This window comes from Epinephelus fuscoguttatus, linkage group LG18 (assembly GCF_011397635.1).
Source record: "Epinephelus fuscoguttatus linkage group LG18, E.fuscoguttatus.final_Chr_v1".
NCBI lineage: Eukaryota > Metazoa > Chordata > Actinopteri > Perciformes > Serranidae > Epinephelus > Epinephelus fuscoguttatus.
The window spans coordinates 4141006-4167229 of record NC_064769.1 but is presented as its reverse complement, the minus strand read 5'-3'; the positions used below and the strand labels follow the sequence as shown (position 1 = coordinate 4167229).

The 26224-nt window shown below is 42.4% G+C and overlaps 1 protein-coding gene across 1 annotated transcript in view; it reads right to left on the bottom strand.

Annotated features, from left to right (window-relative positions):
- The window catches only part of LOC125905802 (thyrotropin receptor-like), a 49724-nt gene that overhangs the window by 8486 nt on the left and 15014 nt on the right, over window positions 1-26224 (bottom strand). The window contains exons 3-6 of the mRNA XM_049604022.1: window positions 23957-24031; window positions 7869-7943; window positions 7642-7716; window positions 7461-7538 (exon numbers count right to left, since the gene is read on the bottom strand). Of these exons, the coding sequence (XP_049459979.1) occupies window positions 7461-7538; window positions 7642-7716; window positions 7869-7943; window positions 23957-24031 (303 nt within the window). The remainder of the gene's footprint in view (window positions 1-7460; window positions 7539-7641; window positions 7717-7868; window positions 7944-23956; window positions 24032-26224) is intronic.

Sequence of the window (26224 nt, the reverse complement as noted above, 5' to 3'; positions counted from 1 at the left end):
CTTATTCTCCTGCTAACTCGGTATTTCTGCTGAGGAGTGTGCTGAATATTTCCGGCAATGGTGACACGTGATGAGTGCATGCAGGGAGGAGGGAGGGACAGAGGGGGGCGTGGGCAGGACCAGAGCGATATATAAGGACAAGACATGAAGGCATCTGACTGGTTCTTTCCACTTGCACCGAGAGGCAGGGATTGGTCAGAGTTTTTACAGGCCTGCAGCTGCCACAGAGGTCGGATTTTTTTCGTTCCTTTTTCTGAACACATTATGTATTGACTACTCTCAGGATGGAAGGACCCACCCAGTATAACAAAACGTGTTTCTGAACAGGATTACCAACTATAGCTTTAATTCACAGTAAATGGTGACCAGGGGTGCCCAAACTTTTGAATGCCACTGTATAACATATGCTGTGCACAGCCAAAATACACAATTACAACAATGTCTTCTGATGTCACAGTACAAAAGAGACATATTTGCAGAGAATGGTGTGTTCCATCTGTTTTAATTCTTCATATTAAAGTGTAAATGCTTTATTTAAAAAAAAGAAAAAAACCCCTTGGAATAAGCAACACATTCTCACACACATTTGGTCGTGGAAAGTCCATGACCAAACGTGTGTGTTTGCATACAGCAAGCCTATTCAGTTTCACACACACACACACACACACACACACACACACACACACACACAAACTCACACACACACACACATACACACACACACACATTTAAAACCATGTTTAAAACAAAATAAAAAATAAAAGCTGTCTGTTTGTATTCTAACACTTTATTTTAAAATGCACCTACGGTTGCCAACCTGCAGACAGTGAGTCTCCTCAGTAGAGTGGGGACAGAGAGCAGGATAAATGATTGATATTGATGTCTGTGTTCTTCATGCTGATTTAACTTTACTGTCTTCACTCAGTATTGTGATGTCAGGAGTTAAATTTATTTTATTGACATGTTAGATTTGTTTCCAGTGAGATATCATTTAGTTTATATAGTGAATTTGTTGTTTTAAACGTGACTGTTTCTTAGCCTGGTGAAACCATCCTAATCTTGCTAGCTCATGTTCTATTTTGCTCCGCAGATCAGTCTGGCCATGCAATCATAAAGGCCCATTCTGGCATTGGTTAAAGCTTATCTGGAAAAAGATGGGACTCAGTGAAAACCCAGTGGCTATTGTTGTTTCTCCGCTAGTTGCTCTCATGGAGGAGCAGGTCAGGGAAGCCACCGAGCTGGGAATCACAGCCATGCAACTCGGAGTCCACAGTGAGGAGGAAATCCACAAAGACGGCAACACTCTTTCCCAGACATCATCACAGCTCGTCTCCGCTGCACGCTGCACTTGTTTGCTGGTCTGTTTACGGGGGCATTGTGCTAGCCTACGTCACATGTTTTGTTTACTCTGATTGGTTTTCCATCTTTCCAACTGCGTGAAGGGGCACTTTGAGCGTCTGGAGGTGATGCAACGCATATAGCAAACACACAAGAGGTAGAGAAATTATTTTTTATTTACCAACTGTTTAAGTGTGCCATTTACGGCTGTTAAGACAGTTTTGATGTCCCACAACTCGTTGGCCACCTCGTTAATTGCAGTGATTGTGTCCCTCTGCACTTGCAGGACTGCATCTGTCAGGACACGGCCGCTGTGGGAGGGCGCACGAGGTGCTGTGGCGTCTCCGGTGTCTCCGGCCTCTCCAGCCACAGGTGGAGCACCACTGCTGGAACACCTGGGGGCTGCAAAGACAAATTATTCAACTTTAAATAAATTCAACTTTCGTGAATGATGTCTCAATTGTGTACATGTTCATTTTACTGTAATTTCAAACAAGACATACACTTACCTGCATCATCCCATGCTTCTGGCACATTTGATGCTTCTGGCGCATCTGTGTCCCCCTCCGCCTCTGTCACCACGCCACTTAAGAGGGACTCGCCGATCTGTGGGGGTGATCTCCGGTGTCCCCCACCAGTCGCACATACACTTCTTCTGTGTAGGGCCAGGTGCTTTTTTGCCTCCACTTTTATGTCTGACCATTTCTTCTTAATCTCGGCCGCAGTCCAGCCCTCTGAGGCAATGTTGTTGACAGCATCTGCCACATGCTGCCACTCTTCCGCCTTTTTGGCATTACTAATGCCCACGCTGTGCCCACCAAACAACACAATTTTTCTTTTTTCCACCTCATCTACAAGAATTTCCACTTTACATTGTGTGAAATTTCGTTTCTTTGCTCTTTTCCCCTCTTGGGCCGGCCATCTTTAGTCTCGGTATAAATGAATATGTATCAAGGGTGTTCCCCCGACCTTTTATAGGACGTGCGTGTGCACTGTGTTATAAATCAGGTAGTTTTTGTGCTCAGGCATTTCCTGTGTTTCCTCCATACGCCGTTTGTAGTGATCTTTCCTACGCACAGTTTTATAAATGAGGCCCCTGATCTCAATCAGAAAGTCAATTACCTCAAATTGGATGTCCACGGGCAGATCAGAAGCCCCAGTTTGTCACTGTCTCAAGTTCACCAAAGACCTGAAACGGCTGCTGAATATCCTGTAGCAGTTCTGCAATCTTGTCTTTGTACCGATTCATGTTAGCATCAGTTCCAGTGGCACTCACATTTCTTAGATGGGGGAAATGAGCAGGGTCACCATTTAACAGCCGAACCTCCCACAAAGCCAGCTTCAACTGGAAAGCGTGTATGCTGTCATAATACTGTGTGACAACTTAGTTACGGCCTTGCATCATTTTGTTCAGAATATTCAAGTGCTCTGTAATATCCACCATAAATGCAGTGTCCCGTAGCCATACCTTTAGCTCTGGCATTGGTTTTCCTTTTTGCTCCATATATTGTCCAATTTCCATGGCAGGCCATGCGTAATGTGTTTATCAGTAAGAAGGCTGTCAAACTGACGATGGTCCAGACCTCTGGCTCGGATGAAATTAACACTTCGGACATCCACTATGACCTGATTCATTCTTAATGACGTGCAATACAATGCTTCCTGGTGCAAAATACAGTGGAAAAATCCAAAACATTGTGCCTGACTGTGCCCAGTCAACACAGACCCTGTCCAGCGCTCCAACCAGAGAGTTAAAAATGTCTTTTGCTCTTGTGGTGTCTCTCATTGGCACCAACTCAAGGAACTCCTCTGTGACAGTCAAACTTTCACCAACACCACGACTAAATATGCACAGTTGAGCAACATCAGTAATGTCCGTGCTCTCGTCAATTGCAACCGAGAACGCAACAAATGACTACACTTCGTCCTTAATTTGACTGTCCAAATCTCCAGCAAGATCCGAAATCCTTTCTGCCACTGAGTTTCTTGTCAGACTGATGTTGGCAAAAGCCTGGCGCTTGATGGGGCACACGGTTTCTGCCACCTTCAGCATGCATGTCTTCACAAACTCATCCTCAGAGTACGGCTTTGATGTAGATGCTATTTCATTAGCAATAAGATAGCTAGTTTTTACAGCTGTATCACTGATCTCTCAGCTATGACTAAAACCAGACTGCTGTTTCCTAAAACCTGCCAGCACTTCATTTATCTTCTCTGTTCTCAGTTGTCCTTGCAAGTTCTTGTATTTTTTGTAGGGCTGGGTATCGATTCATCCTTTTCAGATCGATTCGATTTGATTTTCAAGGACTCAGTTCGATCCGATTCACGATTCGATTCGATTCGATTCGATTCAATTCAGTTCAATATCGATTCAGTCAAGTATATTTCAATTATGATACAAAATTTGCTTGGATATTAAGATATTTTCTGAGAACTAACGAAGTATATTTAACAAGGAACCCTCTGACCTGGTGCATTACTATTAAAAATACTGTTTACATTAAGAATTGACCCCAAAGCAGTACATTAGTCATCATGTACTTTTATTTAACATTACTTGACCAACACATACAAAATAAATATTTTAAATTAAATCTAATCACAAGGTAGACAATTTAAATGAAGTGGCTACAAAAAAAAAATGTAAACAAAGGACATCCACAAGTTTGCTGCCTGTAACCGTCTTATAAAGCTTTTGTGCAATACACTACAGTGGTTGTGATGCACACATTGACTGTATCAGAAGAGAAACAATATACGTAGGTGAACCCTGGAGCAAAGTGAACCCTCTTCCTCAGAGAGTATCTTTGCCTCCAAGTTTGTTTCTGGCGGCAGAGCAGAGTGAACCGTCTTTCTTCTCAGAGGATCTTTGTCCCATGAGAGCAGGCAGTGTAAACAACTTTCGCTGGCGATTTGACAGTCACTAGAAGCACATTATGACCCTTTGTAAAAGTTTCTGTGTGGTACCTGTGTTGTACATGAGCTAACGTTAGTGACTAAGGACTGAGAGGCTGTCCGGTATGTGTGTGTGTGTGTGTGTGTGTGTGTGTGTGTGAGTAGCGTCAGTACGTTAGCTTGTTAGCCGTAACGTTAGCCTTGCTGTTTGTCATGTTAACGTTATCGTCGGCAGCCCTGAATAACTTGTAAAGCTTTAGCATAGTTAGTTAACACATTTGTTATTGGCCCATGTGTTTACTGCTACAGAAAAATAATAAATCTTTGGTTTATTTGCACAACGTCGCCTCTCTGCTGTCTTTTATCACGCTTGCTAACGCTAAGTTAACTTTACCAGCAGATCTGTATGAGGCACAAACTGAGGCTACAGTTAGCAGTGTGCTGATGCTTTGTGTTATTTCTTAATCTTTTTTGTGAAACTAATGTGCATTTAATAAACATGCGTACATTATTAGCGTTATATTTTTTAGGGGAAAATGCGAGTGAGAAAAATGCACCGTAGACCCATGCCTTCAGTGGACGCGCTCCCACCGTTGTTTGCTGCTCTGTTTTCATTCAGTCCGGCCGTCTCGCGAGATCTCTCGCCATGACTTCAGGTGCTAAATGCTGATCTACCGATTTTTTAATTAATGAATCGATATTGTGCCATTTGAAGGAAAATCGATTCAAATCAATTTTTTCAACCCAGCTCTAATTTTTTGCTATGATTAGTCTGATAGTGTCGTCAAGTATGATATTCCTTTAGCACTGAAACGTGCTGCGAACACACGAAAGCACACTGGCTTCCCATTTACCTCTGTAAATAAATACGAACTGGTCTACTTTTCTTGGAAAATCCGATACTTTTTTTCTCCTTTTTAATTAAGACATTTTCCATTGGAGGCTCCTGCATGTAATGTTAGTCAGCGCTTGACTGCGTTGTCACGTGACTCATGACTCACAGATCCACAACAGATATCTAGCTTAGAGCTTACTAATTTTATTAGGACAGTGCTTACCCCTAGTGGACAAATAAAGGAATAGCAGTGCATTTTATTGGAAAAAGAAGGAATTTATGACCTCTATAATTTTCACACTTTTCAAAGTCATCCCGAGGGCCATATTGGACCTTTCGGCAGACTGGTTTTGGCCCGCGAGCCGTACGTTTGACACCCCTACTTTAGACAATGCCTTGACTATCTATGCTGTTAAATCCTCCTATCCTGTCTAACATGGCTAAAACAAAAGCTAGATTTTACATAGCTATGCCTGTAGCAGGGGATACACGGGCCTGTATCACGAAGCAGGATTAATGTCATGGCGAGGTAACTTCAGGGTTAACCCTGGGTTTTCTGTCTCACGAAGCCGGTTCAGTTCTTCTCGGGGGAGATCACCATGGTAACTTACTCTGAATGGCTATCCTGCTCCGGAGCAGGTTAAGTTCAGGGTTGAATCTGATCCTATAAAAAACACCACCTACAGGCCAATCAGCTGTTTGGAAAAAAATGACTCCGCTGTCAGAAATGCAGCCCAGTCATGACGGGAAGTTTAATTGTTTTGATTGATTTTGATTTGAAAGTTTATTTTGAACATTAAAAAAGAAAAGAAAGCAACAACAACAGACAATGAAAAGACTGTTCAAAAAGAAGTGGAAAGAAGTCGGACTTTCATCCCACCCCTTCATAAGAAAGAAACTGATCATTTGCTGACACTTAATAGCACCATTAATTAGTGCCAACATTTTGTTTTGTTGGAGGAAATGATCCCTGTTAAAGATAATGGGCCTAATTGACAGCTTTGCTGCTGGAAATGTGGAAAGTAGCCTATCATGTCTACACTTCATGGTGTTTGAGGGATTTTCCTTTTTGTTTTTTGAAGAGGGAGCCTAGGTATATTTTTGCGCAGCTCAATATCAGGATGATTTTATTCAGACTATCAAAATGGTGTTGATATGATTTAATTGTGGCGTCAGCTTTAAGCTTTATTGTAACATATATAACGTTATGACAAAGAAGACCAATTTATCAGACGCAATGATGTTAGACGATAATTGTAATACACGGAATTCATCTGCGCAGCATTGATTTCATGGGATTCAAGGGTGTGATCAGTGTCAGATGTACAGGTACAGGTACTGTAGCTACTTGAACCAGTGATGAGTAATTTAACCTACACATCATTTTATTTGCTACCTTGTTTTGTCTTGATTTTTCCCTCTCTCCTCCTCTATTTCTTCTTTCCTCACCCGTTTTTTTCTCTCTCTTGTCTATTATGTGATTTCATTGATGTTTTGACAGGGGAATTTCTTTGATAAGCTTTTAGTGGCTTCTAACCTCTCCAGCACGTTTCTTTTTTTAATCTTGTAAATTTTATACTGTCTGTTTTTAACATTATGTGCAAGTAAACTAATCTAAACTAAAGCTAAACATTATTCATCCCGTTATGTGTTGCCACGCATGTTTCCTCCTGCAGCTGCCACGGTGTTGTCCTTTTCTGTAAAGTTGCTTTTCTCCTCCTCATATTTTAGTAGATTTAATCTCTGATCCTCAAGAGAAATACCTTTTTTCCCTCACATACAGCGCTCTGTGAGGACGCTCAGTGACGCTGCGCTTCTCTCATGATTGTGATTGGTCCGCTGCGTGCGCATTCACAGCTCTTGATAAAGCAATCCTGGGTTGAGTTACCGAGTTGATATCCAGCATTGTGATACCGATTATCCTGATTGCCATTGTTAGGGTTAGTCAACCCAGGATAGGTCTGGGTAACCCAGGAATGGTTGATCTCGCTTCGTGATACAGGCCCCTGGTTCCTCAGTGCCCGACCATGTTATTGACTATATTGACAGTGTGTGTGTGTGTGTGTGTTTATATGTGGGGGTGGGAGGGGTGGGTTTTCAATATGTATGTATTATTTTTGTTTGTTTTTATTCTGTGAAGCACTTTGTGCTGCATTTTTAATGTATGAAAAGTGCTATACAAATAAAGCTTGATTGATTGATTGATTGATTAAAAAGGTTGTTTTTTTTAAAAAAAAAGGAATATTGCATGCAATCAGATTACAAGATCAAATCACACAGGTGTAAAACTGTATGAAAAAATGAGCAAAAACCCACATACAACAGTGAGTCTGTGAGTCAGTGACAGTGGGTCTGAAAATGACTTTCCTGTTTAACCATCAGTCCTACTTACATGGTCAGAGCATTCTCCGATATTCCAGTGAAAGAATTAGCAGGTATAACTTGTATGAAGACATTCTCCACTATCTCCCTGTCAAAAAGGTATGAACATCAAATATTTTACACCAGTTAAAAATTCATAAATTTTAGCAAATCAGTGACATTACAGTTAGGTATATTGAAATTCTACTTACAAAATGAAATTCTTTTGGCTGGAATGAATATATTGTAGGCCAGGAAAAGAGGTGAGACCTGTGTTGGTAATCCCACTGTATGGAGACATTTCTCAGTCAGCAGTCAGGTAATGGTTAACAGGAAACAGTTTTGCTTCAGAATCAACTATTTCTATAACTTTTAGACTGCTTTCTTGTGAAAATATGAGTTGTTATGATACATGACTAGCAAATGAAATTTTACTTACAGGTACTTTAAATTAGGCAGATCTTTGAATGCCTCTTGGTCAATGTATGACAGTGTTCGGATGCCAGTTAGTTGTCTAGTGGACACACAACACACAGACAGACATACAGACACAGATGCACACACATTTAAACTATCTCTAACTTTTGACAAAAATGATTGACTTAGTGTTTCATAATTAAAAATTTGCTTTCTTTTTTTCTTGTAGAAAAAATGTATATAACAGTTTGTTCAGTGTGGTTTGGCCACTACATATAATGTTCTGACCACTTATCTATTGTAAAATGTCCAAACTCTTGTGTGTTAAGCAACATATGTGAAAAGCAAGAATAAATTGCCACTGAAAATAAGATCTGAATAGAAAAAGAAAATATTTTGATTGAAACACTTGAAAAAGGCTGCATTAGTACTAAACAAGTACTAAACATAGTTTAAGGACAGTGTAATACGGTATACATATAATTTGCATACCAAGGAGAGAACCAGTGAAGCCAATTTAGGAATTTGGTTGCTAGATTCAGGAACTTTTCAGACTACCAAAGCAACATTTTTTGAAAAACACCTGGCAACAAATTTAGCTATACATTTGTATCTATGACACAAAAACAATTTCCTCTGTCACAAAGTCAGTCACAGCACACTGCCTGGCTGCAAATTTCATTGTGAGTGACTGCAGCAGTAGTTACCACTCAGCTCAATAGCCAGGTACAGGCAGCAGCAACAATCATTGTTGGCTGACTGAAGCAGCAACAAATGTCATCAAATCATTAACACTTTGAATTCAGTTCATGCAAAGAACAGTTTTTTGGTTTGTTAGTTAAAACAAACCTATTATGCGTTGTGTTAAAAAAAAAAAAAAAAAAAGATCTCGTTAAAAAAAAAAAAAAAAATGTTACTTTTAGAAATAATATTATGCCGTAATGAACAAACAAATATGAACTAAGAAATCATGTTTTTTGCTGACCTGGCCAGTCAATTTGAGAAATAACATTGTGTATTCTACATAATGATACCCTTTTATGTCATAAAATTATATCATCAGGCAATAACAGGCTCGCCTGGAAAGTAGACAAGATCAGGCAGCTGCAGCAGGAGGCAGTGACAAAAAGCTGTGGTCAAATCAAACAGTTTCCCGACAGTTTCCAGCAACCCTCAGTCTGTACAGGAAGTCACAGAAACAATCACATCCTGTTAGATTTGATTCCGATCTCTTAAAAGAGTGACCTAATAAAATGCTTTACATGTGATCTGTAGTTTATGTTCATGGTTCAACCTCTGTTTTACATGACTTGCCATGTACATCAGTCTCACATAAATACATTAAAAACATCAACAGTCAAATACAGAGGAAAGAAATACAAGACAACAGCCTTCATTACAGATCGATCAGATATAGTCAGGGCTTCACATCTGTATAGATGTTATTTTAAGACTCCTCACTGACCACAAGTCTCTGATTTGCTGAATCTTTAATGATTAAAACAGTCTAATGCTAATATACAATAGACTATCACACATGTATACTGCCAGATACTAACATATACTTTCAACATATTGTTCCACAGTAGCCAGAACTATAACGATAATATTATTACTTTCATTAATGTTGTTGTAAGCTACTGTCATTACCGTCTGTCTTGCATCTCTCTCTCTCTCTCTCTCTCTCTCTCTCTCTCTCTTTCTGTCTCATTGTGTCATACGGATTACTGTTTTACTGTTAATTTATTATGCTGATCTGTTCTGTATGACATCTATTGCGCGTCTGTCCATCCTGGAAGAGGGATCCCTCCTCAGTTGCTCTTCCTGAGGTTTCTACCGTTTTTTTTCCCCGTTAAAGGGTTTTTTTGTGAGGGTCCAAAGGACAGAGGGATGTCGTATGCTGTAAAGCCCTGTGAGGCAAATTGTGATTTGTGATATTGGGCTTTATAAATAAAATTGATTGATTGATTGATTGATTGACTATGTGTAGCAGGATGCGTCTACTTGAATCGCAACCCAGTTTAGATTGTCACGCCCATTTCCGCATACGGAGAGTCCTGACGAAAACCTCCGACCGCCTCCGAGCTACCGCGAATCTGCATGCAAGCTTGCGCTTCTCATACACAGCCACGAGCCCAACTTCCAAAACATCTGAATCCAGATGTGTCCACCTCTTTACATCTGGTCAACTTTACCAAAGGATAGATCTAGCGGAAGAGAAGACTAATTTCCTTGAACTAACGTGATGACAGCTGTTTTGTGGGGCATTCTAGTGTTATGAATGTAACCTATGTGAATGGCAGTAACGTTACATAGCGAAAATAACGAAGATGTGTTTGGAGTACATTTGTGGCGGTGATAAGCAGTCAAGTAGTCGTATAATAGATTTGCGGCAGTACTAAATTATCATTATTTTTTTATTAATACCTATCTAACCTCAAACACAGCTGTAAAATCTAATATATATTTAGATTGCTTCTCCCCAGTTTCTCTTCAAGAATTGACTGCAGTGATTTCTTCATCCAAATCATCAACGTGTCTCTTAGACCCCATCCCAACTAGGCTACTTAAGGAGGTCTTTCCTTTAGTTAACACTCATATATTAGATATGATCAATATATCCTTATTAACAGGCTATGTACCACAGTCTTTTAAGATAGCTGTAATTAAACCTCTACTAAAAAAGCCCACCCTGGATCCAGAGGTGTTAGCCAATTATAGACCAATATCTAATCTTCCCTTTATGTCAAAGATCCTTGAGAAAGTAGTCACAGACCAGCTGTGTGATTTTCTCCAGGATAATAATTTATTTGAGGAATTTCAGTCAGGATTTAGAGTGCATCATAGCACTGAGACAGCTCTAGTTAAAATTACAAATGACCTTCTGATTGCTTCAGACAAAGGACTCGTCTCTGTACTTGTTTTATTAGATCTTAGTGCGGCGTTTGACACAATTGACCATCAAATTCTACTGCAGAGACTGGATCACTTAATTGGCTTAAAAGGTTCAGCACTAAGCTGGTTTAAATCTTATTTATCTGATCGTTTTCAATTTGTTGACGTTCGCAATGAACCATCCTTACGTACTAAAGTTTGTTTTGGAGTTCCGCAAGGTTCTGTGCTCGGACCAATCCTGTTTACTCTATATATGCTTCCTTTAGGTAACATCATTAGAAATCACTCTATAAATTTCCATTGTTATGCGAATGATACTCAGTTGTATTTATCAATGAAGCCAGAAGAAAGCAATCAATTAACTAAACTCCATAATTGCCTTAAAAACATAAAAACCTGGATGAGCACCAATTTCCTGATGTTAAATTCAGACAAAACTGAAGTTATTGTTCTTGGCCCCAAACAACTCAGAGACTCTTTATCTGATGACATAGTTTCTCTAGATGGCATTGCTCTGGCCTCTGCCACTACCGTAAGAAACCTCGGAGTAATAGTTGATCAAGATTTGTCTTTTAATTCTCATTTAAAGCAAACCTCACGGACTGCATTTTTTCATCTGCGTAATATTGCGAAAATTAGGCCTATCCTGACCCGAAAAGATGCAGAAAAATTGGTCCACACTTTTGTTACCTCAAGGCTGGATTACTGTAACTCTCTATTATCAGGTAGCTCTAGTAAGTCCTTAAAAACTCTCCAGCTAATTCAGAATGCAGCAGCACGTGTACTAACAGGAACTAAGAAACGCGATCATATCTCTCCTGTTTTAGCTTCTCTGCACTGGCTCCCTGTAAAATCCAGAATTGAATTTAAAATCCTACTGTTAACTTATAAAGCTCTAAATGGTCAAGCTCCGTCATATCTTAGAAAGCTCATAGTGCCATATTATCCCACCAGAACACTGCGCTCTGAGAACGCAGGGTTACTCGTGGTCCCTAAAGTCTCCAAAAGTAGATCAGGAGCCAGAGCCTTTAGCTATCAGGCTCCTCTCCTGTGGAATCATCTTCCTGTTACGGTCCGGGAGGCAGACACCGTCTCCACATTTAAGACTAGACTTAAGACTTTCCTCTTTGATAAAGCTTATAGTTAGGGCTGGCTCAGGCTTGCCCTGTACCAGCCCCTAGTTAGGCTGACTTAGGCCTAGTCTGCCGGAGGACCCCTCTATAATACACCGGGCCGCTTCTCTCTGTCTCTCTCTCTCTCGTATCCTATTACTGCATGTAGCTAACCCGGCCACTCTGGATGTCACTAACTCGGCTTCTTCTTCGGAGCCTTTGTGCTCCACTGTCTCTCAGATTAACTCATACCGCAGCGGTGCCTGGACAGCGTGACGTGTGTGGTTGTGCTGCTGCCGTGGTCCCGCCAGATGCTTCCTGCTGCTGCTGCCATCATTAGTCATATACTTCTTCTGTTATTATACACGTATGATTATTGTCACACTTGTATACTGCCAGGTATTAATACATACTTTCAACATATTGTACCGCAGTAACCAGAACTATAACTATAATATTATTACTTTCATTAATGTTGTTGTAAGCTACTGTCATTACCTGCATCTCTCTTTCTCTCTCTCTCTCTCTCTCTCTGTCTCTGTCTCATTGTGTCATATGGATTACTGTTAATTTATTATGCTGATCTGTTCTGTACGACATCTATTGCACGTCTGTCCGTCCTGGAAGAGGGATCCCTCCTCAGTTGCTCTTCCTGAGGTTTCTACCGTTTTTTTTTCCCCCGTTAAAGGGTTTTTTTTTTTTCCTTATCCGCTGTGAGGGTCTTAAGGACAGAGGGATGTCGTATGCTGTAAAGCCCTGTGAGGCAAATTGTGATTTGTGATATTGGGCTTTATAAATAAAATTGATTGATTGAATTGATTGATATTAATCTTTTTAAGAAGTGCAACAATACATACATAGAAATAGAATTACACACATTGTACATTGCTTTTTCTGTTTTTTATCCCAGAACAACCCTAGGGCCCTCTAAGGGGAGGGCCAAAGCAGAAGGAACAGTGGAGCAAAGTCTCTGTTCAGTAAAAACTGAATTACATAAGTCCAAAAAGACAAATATGTAATATGAGAGAATAATAACTAAACAGATATTAAGTAAGAAAAATAAATTTAAAAAATAAATAAAATAAATAAATAATAAATATATACATACAGTATATATATATTTGTACACATATACATATGCACACAAACATACATGTACATACCTTCACACACATACATTTACAAGGGTAGAAACAAAGCAAAACAAAACAAAAATAAACTAAAAGTGGAATGTAGGGTGGGGGGCAGGGAGATCAATCTGAAGGCAGTGTTCGCAAAGATTTAAAGTAATCCAAGAAAGATTGCCATTTGCTATGAAATTTAGCTGAGGAACCTTGAACTGGGAATCTTATCTTTTTTAGTTTAAGAAAAAACAACATCTCTAAGCCAGAAGGATATAGATGGAGGTTTAGGGGACTTCCATGAAAATAAGATGTGACATCTTGCAAGGAGGGATGTAAAGGCTAATATGTGATGTAACAGGGTAAACCAAAACAGACTAAGTTAGCTAGCTGACTGACTAGCCCTTATTCGCAGTAGCTCGGAGGTGGTCAGAGGTTTCCGTTGGGGCTCTGTGTATGCGGAAGTGGGTGTGGCGATCTAAACTGGGTTGCGATTCAAGTAGACGCATAGCAGGATAGATGTCTCCCCTGCTGGAGTGATTGGGTTTGTTGCCATGTTTCCCCTTGCCCAATCACAGCGGGAGAGCACTCTATAAAGGGAGGCTGTGTCTGTCTCTCACTCTCTCTTGCTTTTGGGCTTTGGGGCATGCCCACTTCTGGCTGCCTTACTTCCGTTCTGTTGCATCCCACTGGTTGCAGGTAAGCATGCAGTGGCTGCACTGTTTAAGTATGATTTTCGTCTGGCACCTTATGATTTTCGCCATTTTAGACTCCTGGTGCTACGCTGATATCCCCCGGTCTGTCACCTCCGTGCTGTGGCGACACATCGTTCACACCCCGTTAATCTGCAGGACGAGCGCCGCGCTTTCCTCTGCAGGGGTTGACAGAAGCTGTCAGACGGTATGTACGCCTCATGGGCTTTGCCACTTTTACAGTGTGTTAGTGTTTTTCTTAACATAGCTCTGTTGTGTGTGATGGGGACTGTTAGCCCCAAAGGCTAACGTAGCATCAGGCCCCGTCTGCTCTGCTTGGTGTCTGCTCTGCCTAGTGTGATGTGTTGCTGTGCTACTCTGCCTGCTGCTCTCGCCCACCGCTGCTGGTGACCTTTACAGCTAGCAGGTCTGTGCTTGGGAGCGGGTGTGTGTGTCGGCCTTCTGGCAGCTGCCTGAAGCCTGGGCCGTAATTGTGGGGTTGAGTTAATTTAATTTAGTTTGATTAATTTTGTGTTATTTGTCTTTTTCTTGTTTTCTATTTGTTTGGGAGTAGTTTATGGTTTATTTTTCATTAGCTGCCTTATGTAATTGTATGATTTATATATATATTTTGTTTAGTATTGAGTCGAATTTGGTTTTGTTTATTTCTTTGATTTGTTTTGTATGTTTTGATTTATATAGTTTTGATTGCCCTTGTTTGTTGTATATTAGCCTACTTTGTTTAAATCCTAATTTTATTAGGCTAAAGTTAATTCTTTCTTTTTCCTTAGTTTGATGTTTGGCAGCCTAAGACTAAGATTTTGGTGTGCATATTTTTGTGGCTGTCAACCATATTTCGGTTTATTTTGTTCATTTGCTTTGTGGTTTTCCACATTATTACTTTTGTTTACTTGTATTTATTTGTGTTTTGTTTCTTTTGGTTTAGTCAGCCTCACTAATTTTGTTCTCCTTTTCAGTTGCTGAGAGCTGCCGGTGGTGATCGCTGGTGTCCCGGTGGTGGTTTCCCCTTTTTTGTGTGTGTGTGTGTGTGTGTGTGTGTGTGCCGTGCACCCCCTTTTCGTTTTCTTTGGTTTTCACATATGATTGGGGTGACTTGTCTTTCTCCTGGGATCCCTCACACCCCCTCTTCAACTCACCTTCCCCCACTGGTAAGCCTCACCACCATCAGGTCCCCTTTATGTTGTCATTTTTAAGGGTGTGAGTGAGATTTTTATGGCTTTTAAAAGTATCGATTTACATAATAAATAAATAAATAAATACATTTTTGTGAAACTGGAACCACGTCCTGTCTCTCTCAATGTAGCAATACGAACCTCTGTGCCTTTTTGGTTGTTTACTGCAACCCTGGTAGTTCCTAGGGTGAAACTCCCTAGGTCGTGTAGTCGCTAATACATACATATTTTTGTACCACTTTTCCACCACCCTTGCTCGCCCCCACTCGCCACAATCTGGCATTGTTGGCAGGATTTGCTTTTGAGAGCAGAGACGTGTGTTCCATTTAATTTCATTTTTTTTTCTTTCTTTTCCTTTTCCTTTTTTGTTAATTGGGGCCCAGAGCAGGTCTCTTCTACCACCAGGTATATCCAAACAAAAATTTGGACTTGTACTGGCAGGATTTATCGCTGCTTCAAGGATTGTTCTACGCCATTAAAAGAGTCAAGGAAAACCTATGTTTGATGAATGGTTAAAGCTGATGATGGACATTGCCTCTTTCGAATCACTGATAGCAAGGACTAATAATTACCATGGGAAATTTTATGAAGTCTGGTCTGATTTCTTAAGGTTTATAAAAAGCAAAATGTAACGGTCTGAAAATATGCATACTATCTCATTTGTCAGTGTGTGTTGAACCCCAACCCCCCTTTTCCTTTCTTTCTTTTTTAATTTTGTTAGTTTGTTTTTGTTTTTAAGTGCCAAAATATGCTTGTTGTATTTGTTTTGTTAATTTTAACATGTTGTATTGTACTGCAATAGATTGTCTATGTTGTTGAAAACTTAATAAAAACTTGAATTACAAAAAAAAAAGGGGGGGGGGGGGGGGGGGGCTAATTGTATTTTGCACCTAACCATATTTCTTATTTTGGAGATATTTTGCCAGGCAGAGCAGCAGCAGGGTCCTGTTGGTGGGATCTGTAACAAGTCACGGTAAGGAGCTGTTTTCCTGTTCTCTCCGCAGCCCTAGTAGGTGTCTCTAATTGGTCAGGGTGTAGCTATGTTGGGAGAGTTGCAAGAGTTGAGGAATTAAGTCACTCAGCTACGAGGTATATGCTCTTCGTGGACTTCAGCTCCACCTTCAACACTATAATCCCCCATAAACTGGTTCATAAACTCACCCGCCTTGGTCTTTCCACCTCACTCTGTTTAGTTCATGGATTATGGACTTCCACACCAAGAGACCACAGAATGTCAGGATAGGGAACCTGACATCAGCAAGCATAATACTGAACACAGGTGCACCGCAGGGCTGTGTGTTCAGTCCGGCCCTCTTCACTCTCTTCACCCAGGACTGTGCCCCATCCACCCCTCCAACACCAGAAGTTCGCTGATGACATGACTTTGGTGGGACTCATCAGTGACAACAATGAGACCCACTACAGACAGGAGGTCCAACATCTGGCTGAGTGGTGTTTGGACAACAGCCTGGTCTTAAACACCACCAAAACAAAAGAGGTCATCATGGACTTCAGGAGGTCCAGGAGGACCACACAGTCCCCTCTCTTCATCAGTGGAGAAGAGGTGGAGAGGATGGAGTCCATCAAATTCCTGGGAATCCACATAACGGAGGACTTGACATGGACACTGAACACCTCCAGCCTGGTGAAGAGAGCCCAGCAGAGGCTCAACTTTTTACGAAAACTAAAACAGGCTGGTCTACCCCCACAGCTACTCACAAACTTCTACAGGAGCACAATAGAGAGCATCCTCTGTCAGTGCTGCACAGTGTGGTATGGAAGCTGCACAGTGGAAAACAAGAGGGCCCTGTTCTGGGTGGTAAGGACAGCCCAGAGGATTGTGGGAGCTGCACTTCCAGACCTTGACTCAGTTTATGCTGACCGCTTGCAGAGGAAGGCGAGATCCATCAGCACAGACCAAACTCACCCGGGACATCCTCTGTTTGTTCCCCTACCATCAGGTAGGAGGTACCGCAAGAGGTGGATGCAAGCCATGGTGGCTTAGGGGCTGTGCTGTCACAGGAGCAAGGTGGTAAGGTGAGGCCCATAGCCTACGCCAGCCAAGGTCTGAGGCCCACTGAGCGCAACATGGTCAACTATAGCTCCAAGTGGGCCATGACAGAAAGGTTCAAGGAGTACTTGCTGGGCCACAAGTGCATTGTCCATACAGACAATAACTCACTCAGCCACTTGTCATCTGCTAAGCTTGGTGCCACTGAACAATGCTGGGCAGCCTAGCTTGCCTCCTTTGACTTTGCTATAAAATACCGTTCAGGGAGGAGCAATAGGAATGCGGATGCCTTGTCCCGTCAGTAGTCACCTGAGGTGCAGGACTTGGAATTCATGGTCCCTGGGGAATCGCTCCCCAAGCCCTTACGGCAAGCCCTGCAGTTTCGCAAGACAGAGGCAGCCCAAGCTGCGGTTGTAGCCCTGCCTCACCATGCTCCCGCTGATATCTGTGCCCTCCAGCACGCGGACCCTGTTATACAGTAGGTTTTGGTTTTCTGGAAGTGGAAGCAGCGTCCCAATCAGGAGGAGCAGCAGCGGCTATGTTGGCCTGCTTTGACACTTCTCCGGCAGTGGGACAGGTTGGTTGAGAGGGATGGTCTCCTGCATCGTCAGATCTCCCACCCTGATGGTGCTGAGGCAGTCCTCCCCTTGCTCCTTCCTGTTGCCTTAAAGGAAGAGGTGCTGTCAGAGGTTCCCCAGGGACATGGCCATCAAGGGGTTGAAAGAACCCTGAAGCTACTATGGCAGTGGTGTTACTGGCCGGGTATGTCCTCCGAGGTAGTGCAGTGGTGTCAGGCCTGTGAGGTGCCAAGCTGCCAAGGACAACCAACCCACTGCCTGTAGTTATCTGGGCCATTTGCTGGCTTCTCGGCCCAATGAGATTTTAGCTATGGACAGCACAGTCTTGGAGCCCACCCATAAGGGGGTGGAAAATGTCCTTGTTATGACGGATGTTTTCAGCAAGTACACGCTGGCTGTTCCCACCCGTGACCAACGAGCCTCCACGGTAGCTCAAGTGTTGGTAACAGAGTGGTTCTCAAAGTTCAGTGTCCCAGCTCATATTCAATCAGATCAGGGCCGTAACTTTGAGAGCTCTCTGGTTCAGCAGCTCTGTGCCCTGTATGCTGTTGTCTCGCACAACATCATCCAGCCGGTAATGGCCAGTGCGAGAGGTTTAATCGGACCCTTCACAACCTGCTGCGCACTCTGCCTGTGTCTCGCAAGCTCCTGCCTGCCACAGGTATTGTATTCTTACAATACCGCTCCCCATCAGGCAACTGGGGAGTCCCCTTTCTTTCTCATGTTTGGGCAAGAACCTAGGTGGATTCCTAGGACTAGATTCCTAGTCACCTAGGTGATTTCCTGTTGGGTCGATTTCGGGAACCTGTTGGCGTGAATGGATTCAGGAGCACCAGATCCGATTGCAGATAGCCTTTGAAGGTGCCCGAGAGAGGCTTAGGATCACAGCAGAGCGCAGAAAGAGGAATTACAATCAGCGTGTGCGAGATGTTCCACTGCAGGAGTGCCAGTTGGTGAGGTTGTGAGACTTTAGTGCAAAGGGCGCCATAAGGTCCAGGATCTGTGGGGTTCTGTAGTGTATAAAGTCTTGAAAGCACCGAGAGAGGGAGGGTCTGTGTACACTATTGCGCCTGCTGATAATCAGACCAAAACCAAGCAGATCCATCGTACACTGCTGAAGGCTGTGGTTGGAGTTGGCTCTCAAGAGTGTGCCACGGCTTCCCCTTCAACACATCCGGACCAGTCAGAGGACGAGCTGTCGTGTGATGGTGATTTGTTGGTTTTGAGACATGATGCTCCTCAGACAACATCCACTTATACAACTGCCGTGACCCAAACAACCCCTCGGCTGCTGCGCCCACAATCTGCTGTTGCTCCCACTGTGCCAGATCCTGTAGTAGCACCCGCTGTTGTGACAGTGGGTTTACCATCTGCCCAAGGGGCTCCTCTCCCAGCCACGTATCCCAATACTGACGGAGGGGCAATACAACGGACAACCCAGTCGACTGCAGGTCATCATCCCAATGTCTACCATCTACCAAGACCTGTAGGAGGAGGACTGGTGCATGGTGCTGCAAACTTGCCCAGTCCTGCGTCTAACGCAGTCTCTGCTCTCTTTCGACCTTGGAATTAGCCTGGCCATAATTGGTCCATCATCAGGGCAACGATGCAAGAAGGGGGGGTAGACCCTGCTGTAGTGATTGGGTTTGTTGCCATGTTAGCCCTTGCCCAAACGCAGCGGGAGAGCACTCTATAAAAAGAGGCTGTGTCTATCTCGCTCTCTCTTGCTTTTGGGCTTTGGGGCATGCCCACTTCCGGCTGCTTCACTTCTGTTCTGTTGCATCCCACCGGTTGCAGGTAAGCATGCTGTGGCTGCACTGTTTAAGTGTGATTTTCACCTGGCGCCTTATGATTTTCACCATTTTAGACTCCTGGTGCTACGCTGATATCCCCCGGCCTGTCAAAGTAAACTCCCATGCTGTGGCAGCGCATCGTTCATACCCCGTTAATCTTTTTCTGGTTTTCTATTTATTTGGGAGTAGTTTATGGTTTATTTTTCATTAGCTGCCTTATGTAATTGTATGATTTTGACAATTTATATATATTTTGTTTAGTATTGAGTCAAATTTGGTTTTGTTTATTTCTTTGATTTGTTTTGTATGTTTTGATTTATATAGTTTCAATTGTATTATGCCCTTGTTTGTTGTATATTAGCCTACATTGTTTCAATCCTAATTTGATTAGGCTAAAGTTAATTCTTTCTTTTCCTTAGTTTGATGTTTGGCAGCCTTAGACTTTAAGATTTTGTTGTGCATATTTACATGGCTGTCAACCATATTTTGGTTTATTTTGTTCATTTGCTTTGTGGTTTTCCACATTATTACTTTTGTTTATTTTGTGTTTATTTGTTTCTTTTGGTTTAGTCAACCTCACTAATTTTGTTCTCCTTTTCGGTTGCTGAGAGCTGCCGGTGGTGGTCTCTGGTGTCCCGGTGGTGGTTTCCCCTTTTTTTTGTGTGTGTGTGTTTGCCGTGCACCCCCTTATCATTTTCTTTGATTTTCACATATGATTGGGGTGACTTGTCTTTCTCCTGAGATCCCTCACACCCCCTCTTCAACTCACGTTCCCCCACGGGTAAGCCTCGGCACCGATCAGGTCCCCCTTATGTTGTCCTTTTAAGGGTGTGAGTGAGATTTTTATGGCGTTTAAAAAGTATTGATTTACATAATAAATAAATCAATACATTTTTGTTAAACTGGGACCACGTCCTATCTCTCTCAATGTAGCAATATGAACCTCTGTGCCTTTTTGGTTGTTTACTGCAACCCTGGTAGTTCCTAGGATGAAACTCCCTAGGTGGTGTAGTCGCGAATACATACTCTAAATTTTTATACCACTTGTCCACCACCCTTGCTCGCCCCTGCTCGCCACACTATGTATAGTTCATGATGAATGTATTTAGTCTCTGTTTTCTAAAATTCACCATCAGTCACAACATGCAGTCTGTTAACAGAATAAATCTTCAAATCAGGGGCGTTGATGGCGTAGTGGTAGAGCAGGAGCCCCATGTACAAGGCTGTTGCTGCAGCGGCCTGGGTTCAAATCCAGCCTGTGGCCCTTTGCTGCATGTCATCCCCCCTTCTCTCTCTCTCCCCCTTCATGCTTACCTGTCCTGTCCATTAAAGGCAAAAAATATCTTTAAAAATCAAATCAGACAAATAAAATCTAAATCTCTGAAATTGCCAACAAAAATGAAAAGTTTATATAACACATATTGCTGAGTCAACATCATAATCAATCAGCTGTTAGATCAGGTGAGAGCCAGGCATTTCCCATCATGCCCTGGGTCTTGCAGTCTGAGGTGAGCAACTGCAGCGCTTGGCTCTAAGAACCGCGGTTGCCTCGATCTCATGAGAATTTCGTTGTCCACTTCTGTGTGACGTCAGAGGAAGTCAGGATGAAGTCGGACACAAATCGATTAACAGTGATCAAATCTGCACAAACCTGGCTCATCTCAAATGAACCAAACATCACAATGTCATTTAGCAGTTTTTAGCAACTTCCCTTAAAAAATAGTTGGCAACACTGAAGAAAACATGGCATTCTTCAGGACCACAATCTGCTCAGAGGCCCCTGGCACCATACATCTAGCACACTGAAATGTCTTTTACAAATTCACCTGGAAGCCTGCCGTTGAAACGCAATCAGTTCTTGAAGAGATTCCTAGTCACTGGGGAAAGTGGGGAAAAAGAGCTCATGTTAAGTCTGTTCCTCTCTGCTGTTGTTTTCACATAGAACCAGGCTGGGTTAAAGTTAACTTTTAACTGATGTCATGCTGCTCTGTCAGAAGTCCACTGAACAAGCACTAATGCTGGCGAATACATGTCAGCTAGCTAATATTAGGTAGATCATTATCAGAATAAGATCAGAAATACTTTATTGATCCTTGAGGGGAAACTGTGATTTGTTACAGTTCCTCCGATGTGAAGAAGAGAGGATTATAAAAAGTAATAATACGAGTTTAAAATAGAAGTATGTACATATAAGGTAATAAAATAAGATAAAATAGAAGTGAAGATGCATTATGCTACAATGTTTAACACTACTACACTCTTAACCCGAATTAGTTGACTTTACTCGCAAATCATGTGGAAACCCGTTACCTTGTACCACTTTAGTTTTTACATTAGCTACAATTAAATAAGTCAAGTTGTAACATAGAAACTTTAGTTTTTACTCAAGCTAAAAGTAAATAAGTCAAGTTGTATTAACATAGAACCTTTAGTTTTTACACAAGCTGAAACTAAAGACGTCATGTTGTGTTAACATATAACCTTAATTTTATGCAGTAGGCTTGATAAGTACATATTAGTAGCGTCTAACAGCAAGAAGCAAGAGGAATGGTTAGTATGTAAAATAACAATTGTAGTTATCTTTGTGGGGAATTTTAATAACCAAAAGAGCGGTCTGTTAACAATAAGTCAACTAAGTGCTAAAGTAAACTTAGAGATAAGTTTACTTTAGTTTAAATTTACTTCTTAAAATGCTGCGGCGGTCCGGAGCACAACACAGCAATTCAGCACAGAGCAGATCGTGCTGGGCAGGAAGTCGTGCAGAGTTCATTTCACCCCACTGACACCATGGAAGAGGAGATATTAATCATGGAGGTGCACCGAGATGTCTTCCAGTGGAGCTGCACTGCTCCACACAGCAGTGCACGCAGCGGATAACCAGCGCTGCCGTTCTGCAACGGATACGCATCCAGTGGAATTCTGGCGTAAGTAGGGCAGGTGGTGGACGGGTCCAACAACCACTAACTTTCACCCAAGAAGCCGGTGTGCACTTCCTGTAAGATTGTAAAGCCAAACCCTGTTCTTTTGTCCTAAACCCAACCACATTGCAAGAGTTGGCAAAATGTAACCATGTGCATTTGTTGTTTATAAAAAAAACTGTATGCAAACTGTACATTTCCTGTGAAAATGGAAGTGGATGCACCCAGCACCCAGGGTACCTTGCGCATCATATGTCGACATGGAAAGTTCATGACCAACGATATGTGAAGAGGTCGAAGTGAGTTAGCATTGTCCACTAGATGTTGAATACATCAGCCTCCTCAGGAAATGTGAACAACAAGGGCAGAGAGAAACAGACACACTTGCTGTTTTAGAGTTCCAGGTGAATTTAAAAACGCCACTGCCATAGATGTTTGCTACGGTAATGCCAGAGGCTGGCTGCGGTCAGGGGGTCTGCCCATTGGTCCGACAGCCCATTATTCCAACAACCCATTGTTCTGACGATATTAAATCCATTGTTCCGAAGTCCCGTTATTCCGAAATCATCATGATGCCCTGTGGTTAAGGTCTGGTTAGGTTTAGGCACAAAAACCACTTGGTTAGGGTTAGGAAAAGATCATGGTGTGGGTTACAATGTAAAACAAAGACATATACATATACAAGACATAAACACATAAGCCCTGAGCCTGCTTCACCTCAAGCCTTTCCTAGCTGACCCAGAGCCAGTTGCGGCGCACCATCAAGGCAGAAATACACCCGCCAGGAGCCGTTCAGCACTGCGGAAAGCACCCCACCCAACCCGGACCCCAGAGTTAATAACAGGAGGTTATGGTGTTTCATTCTCTCCTCTCTATGACACTTGTATCTCGACCAGTAGCCTACTTTTGTTGCGTTTGCCGATCCTCTGTGGCAGGGATTCTTAACCATGGGGCTGCGACCCAAGTGTGGGCCGCGAGCGCCGCCTAGAGGGCCACGAAACAAATTCATTTTTGCACCTGTGGGTCACGAGGGCCGCATACTATTATGTTGACACACTCAGTTACAATACAGCCTCCCACCATTTGGTGGCAGTAATGCGTCAGTCAGTTGTTTAACTGTTAAACAACTGACTGACGCATTACCGCCACCAAGTGGTGGGAGGCTGTATTGGAACTGAGTATTGTAACTAGCTTATCTATTTTTTTTATTTATTTTTAAACTTGGTGATTATAAGCTATGGTTTCCTTTGCACTTTATTTCTATTTTATTTAATGTTATTTACTTATTTAATTTGAAACTTTTATTATTTTGAATGTATTTATCACCACATAATATTATTTGTCAAATTTCTAATTTTTCTTATCAGTTTTTTGAGAGGCCATCCTTTTTGCTGTAACTTGAGCCTTTAAAATTGTTGTCAAATATGTTCTGTGTCGGACCAATGGGCTGTTGGACCAATGACATGGAGCCGTGGTCAGTGTGATTGTGGGTGGAGGTTTGCATTGCAGTTCAGATTTATGGCATCATTTCAATCTACTGAAGATATGTAAAGCAATTAAGTTTTCATGAAAGGTAAAATATAAGGAACTGCTCTCGTGTTACACTGTCCTTTGAGGTGCGTTTCTCTGTACAGTGAAATTTCTTCACATTTTATATGATCATAGTAACATTTTAAACAGAAATCCATTGCACTCCCCAGCAAACCTAATATAGAAACAGTTTTATCATTGTAGGGCTTCGTGGCATCATAGATTCAGCAAGACTTATTTAATATTATTTAATCAAAGGTTACATACATGTGGTTGACCCTAGGCAGGTTGTGGAAAGAATGCCTCTCAAGATATCTTATAGTGTCATCATCAGAGATGTATCTGAAAAAGAAAAAAAAACACAAACAGAATACAAAAAAATACATTCCAGAGACTTAGTTCAAATAACCACAAGAAATTTGTGCTCTAGAGAAAGGATCAGTGCTCAGTGAATAACCTCCTAAGCCCTATGATAAGCTATTATGGCAAGGCTTAACTATACAGACCAATGAGCAGTGATAACTAACACGTCTTTGGGGTCATCAGGTGGGAACCTCCTTTTACCAGTGTTTCGTCTAGTTGGTCCCACAACACCTCCAGGAGGCTAGACAGTGATCTCTGGCGTCCCAGAGACACTCCCCTAATGGCAGGTCTCACTGCTCCCTGCACCAACCCAACAACCTCCTTTACCTTAGTTACACATGGCTTTCTCAGCCCAACAGCACTGCCACCTTCAACAAACCCAGGCTCCGTTTATGCAAGCTCCAGGTAATGACTCACAGGATCGGGATCTCACAGGATCGGGATCAGTAAACACAGTCACCTTGCAGCATAGTCTCAAACAAATTCAAATAGGCAACTCCCACACTTAAATAACCTTCCTCTTCCTGGATTTTTCTCTTATATTCTGGCTTACTCTCATCGGGCCTCACGCAAGAGCAACCACTACAAACACATTTGTTTGAATTTAAGATAGCTTGTTGCTTTCGCCAGTTTTTGTTCTTGGTGCAGGCTTGCTGTGAAAGTCCGAAACAGATCTGACTGTCTCTGCAGTTTGACATTAGAATTATTAGGCCTTACTCTGCATAAATATGGAGCTCATAATGGTGTGATTAGTTACTGAGAAGTATGACAGTGGGCATTTCATTTTTGATTTTAGTCACAGTATTGAGGGGGTGGATTTGTGACCTGGCCGCCATGTTGAAAACAGACAAGCTGTGAAAGGGCACCGCCCCCTGGCTGAGGCAAACTTTCTCACTAAAACATGTTTCTGAAAAAATTTGAGGTGAGAAATAGACAGTGAAGTAACAGAATCTTGATTCATATTTAATCAGTGCTGCCTAGTTAGACAGTTTGCACACAGATCAAGAGCAGCAACTGGCATGGATGTCAGCTGTGTTAGATCCCGATCACACAGAAAGTGTTTTGCAGGCTGCAAAACGTGAGGTGCACCACACTGCTTTTTTCTTTTAATTGAATGCCACTAGTAAAAAAAATAGTTGCTGCACCTTTTCATTGTTGCCACCCTATCACCTCTTTATCCGTCTGTGCCTTTCAAGCGAGCGTACCTGAAGAACTGGTGCCTCAAGCTCAGTATTGATAAGACTGTAACATCAATGTTCCAACTCAACAACAAAGAAGTGACCCACGAACTAAACAGCATGATTAATAGCATCAGGCTACAGTTCCAGCCATTTTCCACATATCTGGGCGTGAAGCTTGACAGAACACTATCATTTAAAGAACACCTGGTCAGTGTCAAGGCAAAGACAACCGCCCGTGCTGCACTGATACATCGTCTAGTTGGTACCACATGGGGAGCCACAACAAACACACTGCGAATTTCCACCGAGACCTTGGTGTTTCCAGCCACTGAGTACTGTGCTCCAGTCTGATGCCGTAGCCCCCATGTCAAGAAGCTGGACACTGGACTCAATGCCACCCTACCAACTGTCTGCGGATGTCTACGAGCCACCCAAACAAACCAACTGCTTGTCCTTGCTGGCATTGCTCCAGCAGAGGTCAGATGAGAAGCAGCCACCCTGGCCTGCACTCAGAAGGCACAGACAAGTGAATCCCACCTCCTCCACAACTTTGCTATGAAGACACCACAACGCTTGCTCTCAAGTCCCAGACCCCCTTTGCCATACACATCCAAGAACCGCTCTGTACTACATCATCTGATACTTCCAAGGCTGCCTGGTTCTAGACTAGATGGAGGGACCAGTAAAAGTCATCAACCATCAAGGCTCCACCACTACAGTGAAGACCCCACAGATGTTCCCAGCCAGCACCCGCCCTGAAAGCAATTGACAACCCTCAACCGCCTGATGTCGAAGTATCCTTGCGCAACATACTGAACCCCAAATTGCTCCTGATGGCTGTTCAGTGTGTGAGTGTGTTAAAAACAGAGTACCTTGTATGGTAGCCTCTGTGTGAGTGGGCAAATGTGACTCATAATGACTCGCTATATAAGTGCATGCAGGTCCATTTACCAAAGTCATCAACTACACCTTCCTGTCCCCCTTGGATGGA